Source organism: Sorex fumeus, unplaced genomic scaffold, assembly GCF_029834395.1.
Source record: "Sorex fumeus unplaced genomic scaffold, SorFum_2.1 ptg000110l, whole genome shotgun sequence".
Lineage (NCBI taxonomy): Eukaryota > Metazoa > Chordata > Mammalia > Eulipotyphla > Soricidae > Sorex > Sorex fumeus.
In genome coordinates this window covers 2,116,704-2,125,195 of record NW_026606167.1, presented here as the reverse complement: position 1 = coordinate 2,125,195, position 8,492 = coordinate 2,116,704, and the positions used below count along the sequence as shown (strand labels likewise).

General features: G+C 66.1%; 1 protein-coding gene across 1 annotated transcript; it reads right to left on the bottom strand.

Annotated features, from left to right (window-relative positions):
- Positions 1 to 687: 687 nt before the first annotated feature.
- Positions 688 to 2,871, bottom strand: SOX8 (SRY-box transcription factor 8). The gene is made up of 3 exons (XM_056135197.1): positions 2,439 to 2,871; positions 1,942 to 2,162; positions 688 to 1,506 (listed from the first exon to the last, which is right to left on the bottom strand). Exons 1-3 carry the CDS (start codon positions 2,858 to 2,860, stop codon positions 776 to 778), a joined length of 1,374 nt encoding a protein of 457 aa, XP_055991172.1. The 5' UTR covers positions 2,861 to 2,871; the 3' UTR covers positions 688 to 775.
- Between the last annotated feature and the right edge of the window lie 5,621 nt (positions 2,872 to 8,492).

The window sequence follows — 8,492 nt, the reverse complement described above, 5'->3', positions numbered from 1 at the left end:
TGACGGCTCTACACGTACAAAGTTTTAAAGGCACAGTTTCCTTGAGGTGGTCGGGTTCAGTCGGCCCGTGGGGGGAGGAGCCCAGAGAAGGGCCTGTCTGCTCCAGCCAGGGCAGAGGGCAGCACCCTCTCCCCAAGCTTCCACTGACTGGGCCAGGCACACCCCGAGGCGCCCAGAGAAGGGCCTGTCTGCTCCAGTCAGGGCAGAGGGCAGCACCCTCTCCCCAAGCCTCCACTGACTGGGCCAGGCACACCCCGACTGGGACCCCGCTCTCTGCTCCTGCGTTCCAAACCCCCTGCCCCGGCCTTCATCTTCTCCTCCTGGGAATTTGTCTTAAATGCTACTCTCCTCACAAATTACTTCCTTAATTAAAGATAAAATAACACAGAACATAAATACATTTTAACAGCTTTCAAAACAAATCAAACACATTGAAGCCTCAAAAATAAACATGACGAAACAGCACGAGAGCATGTGTGACCGCACAGCCAAGCAAGCACTCTGTGAGTGGCAGGTCTGGGTGCCCGCTGCACGTGCTGCAGGGAGGCTAGGGTCCGGGGGGCCACCGCTCTCTTCCTCTGGGGACGCTGTGTGGCTGTACTCGGGGCCCAAGCCACACACTGCATTCGGAGTCACAGTCATTGCCGGGTGCCATGGGGAAGGGCTGTCTGGAAGCTGGGCAAAAGGCCAACTTGCTGGCACAGGGTGCCCCAGGCTGGCACCTCCCTGCACTAGTGCTCCTGGCCCAGGCTGGCCCCTGTAGGCTCTGGCAGACTCAGGGTCTGGTCAAGGTGGTGTAGACAGGCTGCTCCCAGTTACTGGAGGGGCTGTGTGCAGGCGCCACAGAGAGGCCACCGAGCAGAGGCGAGGCATAGGGCCGGCGGGACGAGTGGAAGTAGGGGTACTGGTAGAGGCTGGACGGGTAGCCAGGATACGGGCCGTAGTAACTGGGCGCTTGCAGGTCGGTGTAGTCACACTGTGTGCTGCCGAAAGAGCCGGTGGCTGCAGCAGCAGAGGGGGCCGTAGTGACACTGGCCTGGGCGCTATAGGCACCAAAGTCAGAACGGCCCGGAGAGCCATGGGGCTGCTCGCTGTAGTGGCCCGGGCTCAGCTGCTCCGTCTTGATGTGAGGCCGCGCGGGCTCAGTGGGGGAGGCCGATGGGGTCCCCTTGTGCGCCCAGGCAGGGGACACCCCAAGGCTGGCCACCCCAGAGTGGGGATAGGCGGGGGCCCCGTAGGAGCCCGGGCCGGCGGGCGGGCCGGACTCTGCGGGTGGGGCCGCGTGGCCGTGCAGCGGCAGGTACTGGTCGAACTCGCGCACGTCAAAGGCATCCATGTTTCCGATGACCTCGCTGCTCAGGTCTGAGATGTCCAGGTTGCTGAAGTCGATGTTGTGGCGGCTGCTGTCCAGCAGGCGGCGCCCCTCGGGCTTCAGGTCCTGCAAGCCCGCCGGGTGCCCGTCGGTCTTGGGTGTGGTGGGCGGGGTGGGCGGCCCGTGGGTCTGCCCTGGGGACAGAGCACATCTCAGCATGAATGCCCCTCTGTGGGGCGCGGGCCGCGCGTGCCGGGAGGAAGCGCCGCCCGGCTAACTGCCGCAGGAGCAATCAAGGGCTTTTTGTTCCTTCACCTTTCCCAGAAATCCCACAGTGCCTGACCCAGACCTCGCCTTGGCGAGAGCACTCCGCTCAGCCAAGTCCACGAGGAGAAGACGGGACCAAGGAGGCCCCACCTACCTGCCTCCCCTCTTCCCTCCGTGCAGCCGGTTTGGCAGAGATGCCTCCCCAGTGGGGTCCTGGAGCCTGGCTGGGCCAGGCTGGCTAGTCACCCAGGAGGCAGAGGTGTCCTGGGCAGGGCAGGACTGGCAGCTCAGGGTGTGGCTGAGGGCACTCAGTGAGGGCTCCCCACCCTGGGACCCAGACACTGGGGGCCCCCAGGACTCACCCGTGAGGCCGCTACGGCTGTGTGCGTCCACGTCAGCCTTGTAGCCAGCCCCTGCTGGGTGGTGGCCCAGCTCGGCACTGGAGTCCGAGTCGCTCTGGCCGGCCTTGACGTTCTTCCTGCGCCGCGGCTGGTACTTGTAGTCTGGGTGGTCTTTCTTGTGCTGGACCCGCAGCCGCTCAGCCTCCTCCACGAAGGGGCGCTTCTCGCTCTCACTCAGCAAGCTGCCAGCAAAGACGGTAGCACCGTGGTCCAGGCCTGCCCCCCGTGCCCAGTGGCCTGCTGCCGAGGTCTGAGCAAGGGGCAGGAAACCAGACCAACCTCTGTGCCCCTCCGTGGGAGTTTCTGATCATGCCACAGACTAGCGGTCGCGGGGAAAGCAATCCCCCCAGCCGCCACAGCGCACAGCCCACCCCCCTTGGCTCTGCTCACACCCGCGCCCGTCCAGCTGCCGGCATGGCCCCCTCGAGGGGCCGTCCCCCGCGGCTGCGGCCACTCACCGCCACAGCTTGCCCAACGTCTTGCTGAGCTCGGCGTTGTGCAGGTGCGGGTACTGGTCGGCCAGCTTGCGGCGCGCCGCCTGCGCCCACACCATGAAGGCATTCATGGGCCGCTTGACGTGCGGCTTGGCCTTGAGCGCGCCGCCGCCGCGCACGGGCAGCGGCACCAGGCTCCAGTCGTAGCCGCGCAGCACCTGCGACACGGCGTCGCGGATGCAGGCGGGGAAGCGCTCGTCGGCCTCGGCCGCCGTGGCGCGCCCGCCGCCCCCCGAGCCCCCGGCGCCCGCCGCGCGCCCGGGACCCTCGGAGCCCGCGGGCGACGGCGGCGCGTCCGAGTCCGAGTCCTCGACGTGCGACATGGAGCCCGCGGGGCCCGCGGGGCTGCAGGGCGGCGGGGCGCGGGCCTCGCCCGTGCTCCTCATGGGGCTGCAGCAGGGCCCGGCGCGGGGGTCGCGCGGCGCTCCCGGGGCCCGGCGCGGGGGTCGCGCGGCGCTCTCGGGGCCCAGCCGCCGCCCCCCGCACGGCAGCTCCCGGGTCCCGGCCGCCGCCCCCCGCACGGCCGCTCTCCGCTCCCGACCGCCGCCCCCTGCACGGCCGCTCCGGATCCCGGGCGCCGCCGCCGCCGCCGCCGCCGCCGCCACCGTTGCCGCCGCGACTCGGTCCCGCAACAAGTTTCTTTAAGCTGCCCGCGAGGCCCCGCCCCCCCGCGCGCCCCATTGGCCGGCTCCCGCCCGGCCCCCGCCCGCCCCTCCCCCAACCCTTAAAGGGAGCGCGGCGAGTCCCGAGGCACCGCCAGCGCCCGGTCCGGCGCCGCCCCACGTGGGGCCGGCGCGCCCGGCCGCCGAGGGCCCGCGGGGCAGCGGGGCTTCTCCCCGGAGGGACGCGAGCCGGGGTCAGAGTCGGGGCGCCGTGGGGGGCTCGGTCCGCGGCCACGTCGCGGCTCCGGGGCGTCCCGTCCCCTGGCCGGTTTCCCTGCTCCGGTCACTCCGCCCGGAGGAAGCGGCTCCTCGGGGGCCACCCCAGACCTGCCAGTCTCGGGTCCCAAGGTCCTGCGCGGCCCGGGGGATGGTCAGCCCCGCGGGCGTCCTCCCGCGCCCCTGGTCCGCGGCCGCGCACGTGCAGGTAACGCGCGCCCGGGGCGGCGGACAAGAGCCCAGGGATCCCCGGGCCCGGCCGGGCGGGGGCGGGCGCGCGGGGCGGGGCTGGGCCGGCGCTGGCCGCTGGGTCCCTCGGGCCACCCGGCGGATGGCGTGGCCGGACGCGGGGGCCCAGCGCCTTCCGGGCGTGACCCGGGGGTGGGGGAGCGCGGCCCGTCCGGCCGGGGCCCTGGGTGGTCCGGCGGAGGCAGAGGCCGCCTGGGGCGCCCGGAGTGAGGAGGTGGGCGCGCCCGCCGGGGGGGTGGGGGCGGCGGGGTCGGAGAGGGGACATCTCCCCGGAGGCCAGCGCCAGCCGCCCCCGCGGGCTGGCGTCGTGCCTGGCGGATCTTCCTCGAGTCCTCCGGAGGCCGTGGCTGACCACGCGTTCCCCAGAACCCTGCCCCGGCCGGCCCTGCCGGCCACGCGTCCCTGCACCAGCACCGCGTCCACTGCAGGCCTCGCCCTCCCAGCGATCCGACTGTCGGCGAGTATCTGGCCTTGAGTCCGGGAGGCCGGAGGCAGTGGCCCAGCCCGGCTGCCTATTGGTCAAGGGGGGCGGCCGCGCACGAGGCCCAGAGCCCAGCCGCCTCCCGCCCACCCCAGGGGCTCCGGCTGCCCGTGCAGGGGGCTCCGCCCCGCTCTGCATCTCAGAAGGTCTCGCGGGGCAGCGAAGGGACAGGCGCTGGGACTTGCCTGTCCTTTGCCCTTCGGTCCTGCTGTCCAGCGAGGCCTGCCGCGGGCTGACTCGCCGTCGGGGCAGCTCCTGCATTCCTGCTCCTCACCCACCGGCCATCTGCCATCCCCAGTACACAGGACCCACCGCTTGTTACCTGCTGGACCTCACGCTGGGGGAGAGCAGGGACCCCAGGATGAGCACGCCTGCCCGTGCCCAGCCTGTAATCAGTGGGCTGTGGGGGTCAGGTTGCCGCCAGAGAAAAACTTCGTTCATGCTACAGATGGATCGCACACCTCACAGAAGCTAGGTCAGACCAGACTTGGAGACCCTATCTGCGTGGGCACCCCTGGGGCTCACACTGAGACCCTCCCCAATGCGGGCTCAGACAGACCCTCCCCCATGGGGGTTCAGACTGAGACCCTCCCCCACAGGGGCTGAGACAGACCCTCCCCCATGGGGGCTCAGACTGAGACCCTCCCCCATGGGCCATCTGTGGGCTCAGAGCTGTGCGGGAGAGGGGGGGTTGATGTCCACAGGGACTGTCCATGCTCACCTGTACTTGTGGGGCCAGCACATCCCCGACTCCACCTGCTGGGGGGAGATGTCGCCACAGTGTCACCTCAGGCCTCATAGTCGAGGGGGTTCTCCACACAGTCGCCCCTGGTAGAAGGTGCCAGTCAGTTCCCAGCCTTGGCCCCTCACCATTCCCATGCTCTGGTCCTGCTCCCTGTCCTTGGATGCTGAGTGTCCTGGAGGAGACGAGATAAATGGCCTGATGGCCCATGCCTGCACTGGGAGTCTGGCCTTCACCTTTAGAATCACCCTGCAAGGGCCCAGCTGCACTTCAGGATCCAGTGAAGCTTCTTGGGTCCCAGTGGGACCCTTCCCTGGCAGCGGCCACTGCGGGGGGGGGGGGGTTGTGCAGCACAGGAAAAGTGCTCTTCGGGGCCTCATTTGCTGTGGGAGAACCCAAAGATGCCAGGGTCGGTGGGGCTCGCCACCCCGGGCTGCCTCCATGTCCCTGTGCTTGGTGACATGCACAAGCAGGGCACGAGCAGGGGCCGGAAGTGATATGCTTGTGTGGTCGGCATCCAGGCCCCAGCCCTGCCTCCCAGCTGCCAGCTGTTCCTTTGGGTGCTCAGCGGTATGGAGCACTGCTTCAGGCACGCCGGACCCCAGGCTGCCTCAACACTGGGGAGTGATTGCACTCGGCAGGTCTGGCTGCCAGGGCCATCCAGGGAGGCCCGACCTCAGAGCTGCCCAGGAACCTGGAAGAACGAGCCGACCCCACACACACAAGCACATATGGGCCTGCTCAGCTCCTTACATGGCCACAGGCAGAGTTTGGGGCGTCCAGGCAGCAAGGGCCAGGGACAAGAGGCCCGAGGGACTGAGCATGGCCAGGCTGCTGCTGGCACCTGCCCTGAGGATCTGCCTCTGCAGGGGCTCATGGGGTACAGTGTTCTGCGTCCTGGGCCTCAAAGGTCCTGGCTCACCTTCTGGGGATATCTGGCCTTGCACCCCCATCCAGGGAGCTGTGTCTGCCCTCCTTCCGGCAGTGACTGTCATCCCATGTGGACAGCCCAGGGCCTTGGACTCTGTACCTTTGGGCAGGGAGGGTCTACGGGCAGGCAAGAGCCAAGGGACAGATAGGGACCAGGATAACCTCCTGGACTGTGTACTTGAGGGTAGGACTGGCCCATGGTGGCACCCAAGACCCCAGCACAGGCTCAGCCCTTGGGTTGTCCCCAGAACCTCACTGCCCATTGGCTGGGGCTCAGGGCTGGCCCCCAGGGTGCCAGCATGCGGTGGGCATGTAGCAAAACACGTTCCACACTCAGTTCTCACCGGCTTGCAGCACCACAGGAGCTTTAACGGGACTGGCCTGCATGGGCCACCTCTGCAGAGGACAGTGACAGGTGTCCACACCAATGCCCCCCATCCACAGATATCATGACATGAAAAATGGAGGTAAATGAAGGGTGCACAGTCCCATCCGAGCCCAAGCTGGACCTCGTGGGGGCTGGAGACAGCTGCAGACAGGACAGTTGCCCCGGGCAGGGGGTGCTGGGACAGCTGGGTGAGGTGCTGCCACGGGCACAGGGCACTGTGAAGCCAGTCGCAGCTGCTGGGAGCTCTGCCAGTCACGGCTGCCCGCCTGGGCTCTGGCACACTGCGGGGTGCAGATGGCCCCCTGGCTGCTCTCTGGGTCTGTACCCTCCCAGCCTCTCTCGAGCCAATGGCTTCTCTCTGGGAGTCCTAACTCTCTGAACGCCCTCCCCATTCTAGCGCTTTCTTTCCAGCTGGCTGTCTGGGGCACAGCCTAACAGCCCATGCCCCCTGAGAAACATGTGGGAGAAGCCACCCAGCCCCCTACCCAGGCCTGCTTTCTTCCTGCAGACTCAGGATCCCTGCACCTTGGTGCTGGTGCATGGCTGCCCTTGGCTGGTTTGTGGATGAGGCTTGCTGTCCGCCCTCCTCCGGGCCTGTGATCTGCTCTTCCTAAATGGCATTTTTGTTTGTCTGATTTTTGTTTGGGGGCCACACGTATTCGTGTTCAGGGCCTACTCCCGGCTCCGCACTTAAAGATAACTCCTGGAGGGCTCCTGGCATATGGCCAGGACTGGACTCAGGCTGGCCACATGCAGGGCAAATGCCCTCCCCAGCTGTCCTATCACTCAGGCACCTTAAGTGGTGTTTTAAACTACTTGCCATTCCCTGTAGAGACTGGACGTGAGTGCTTTGTGCTGTGTGCAGATCTGCCTACCCTGGCTGCTCAGAAGTGTTGCCTGTACCTGGCCCGTGTCTGCCCGTTCCTCCTCAGCAGGTTTGTGCTCCTCGTGGGTCAGAGCCTGCATCTTCTTCTGAGCACACCAGCAGGGCACAGCCACTTGAACCCGGGCAGGAATGAGTCAGAGCCATGCCTCTGGCCAGCCTGACCTCAGCCATGCCCAGTTCCATGTGGGCCATTCCCACAGACCCTGTCTGGCCCTCCAGGGTCAGCCCCCAGGAGGAAAGACCACTGGGGACGAGAGCTCTGGCTTCTGCCGAGCCTCTCAAGGGTCTCGCCTGCCCTGGGCAAGCCAGGAGAGGGAGCCTGGAGCTCAGAGTCTGTGGCTGGAGCCGGACAAGGCGCCTTTCTCTCTGCACAATGCTGCATTGTGCCCCTCTCCCAGGAGGACAATGCGGCCCTGGCCAGGGGAAGCAGAAGACAAAGGGCCCTTTGTGAGAACTGTCCCCACCTGGAAAGTGGCCCCAGGGTCACACCTGATGGCGGAGCTGTCCCTCCTCAGCTTCCATCCCAGAGCAGCTCCTGCTTCCGGCAGGAGACCCAGGGAAGCTGGGGCTGGGTGCTGGGAGTCCCCTGCTCTTCCCAGACCACTGCTGGGACCCCGACAGTGAGGAGGAGATGTGTGTGTGTGTGTGTGTGTGTGTGTGTGTGTGTGTGTTGGCGAGGGTGGTGGGAGGCACCGGTTCTTGTGGAGGCAAGCACGGCACGTTCCTCTGATCCATGGGCTCACCAGCAAAGGGGACGTGTGTGGCCTGTAGCAGTAGGGTTTCACAGAGGGAGCGGCAAAGACGCACAGTAGGAAGCCTCTCAGTTTGGGGGGCTTCGGGGTGTCTGTCAAGCACCAACTTCCGACTTCACAGCGCTCAAACATCAGGGTAAAGCTATGTCCAAATTCCCAAGGAGCATCAGTCAACAACACAAGCATTCCTGGCTTATGTCTCAGCCCACACGAAACAAGATGTGGAAACAAGCCAAGAAGGACTTGCAGTGTACACACACCCCTGGGTCTTTGATATGCAGAGTGCCCCAAGAAATAAATAAACCCTTTGGGGCAGAAGTGATAATACAGAGGTAGGGCCTTTGCCTTACACTCTGCCAAACCCGGTTCGGTCCCTGCTACCCCAAATGGTCACCTGGGCACAACCAGGAGTAATTCCTGAGTATAAAGCCAGGAGTAACCCCTGAGCATCACCGTGTGTGGCCCAAAACCAAAACCACACACAAAAAAAAAAAAGGAAAGGAAAAACCCACAGCTGCCGCAGAACTTGGCGGTTTCCTAACCATGCTCACCTTGTGGGGTGTGGGAGAGCTGAGAAGGGTGGCCTGGGGACCTTTTACCGGGGGAATGTCACCCAAGGCTGCTGAAGTGCAGAGCCTCTGCCAGGACCCTGGCCACACCCCAGCCCCTCCCAGACAGATCTGGTGCATCTTCCTTCCCAGGGTGGCGGGCG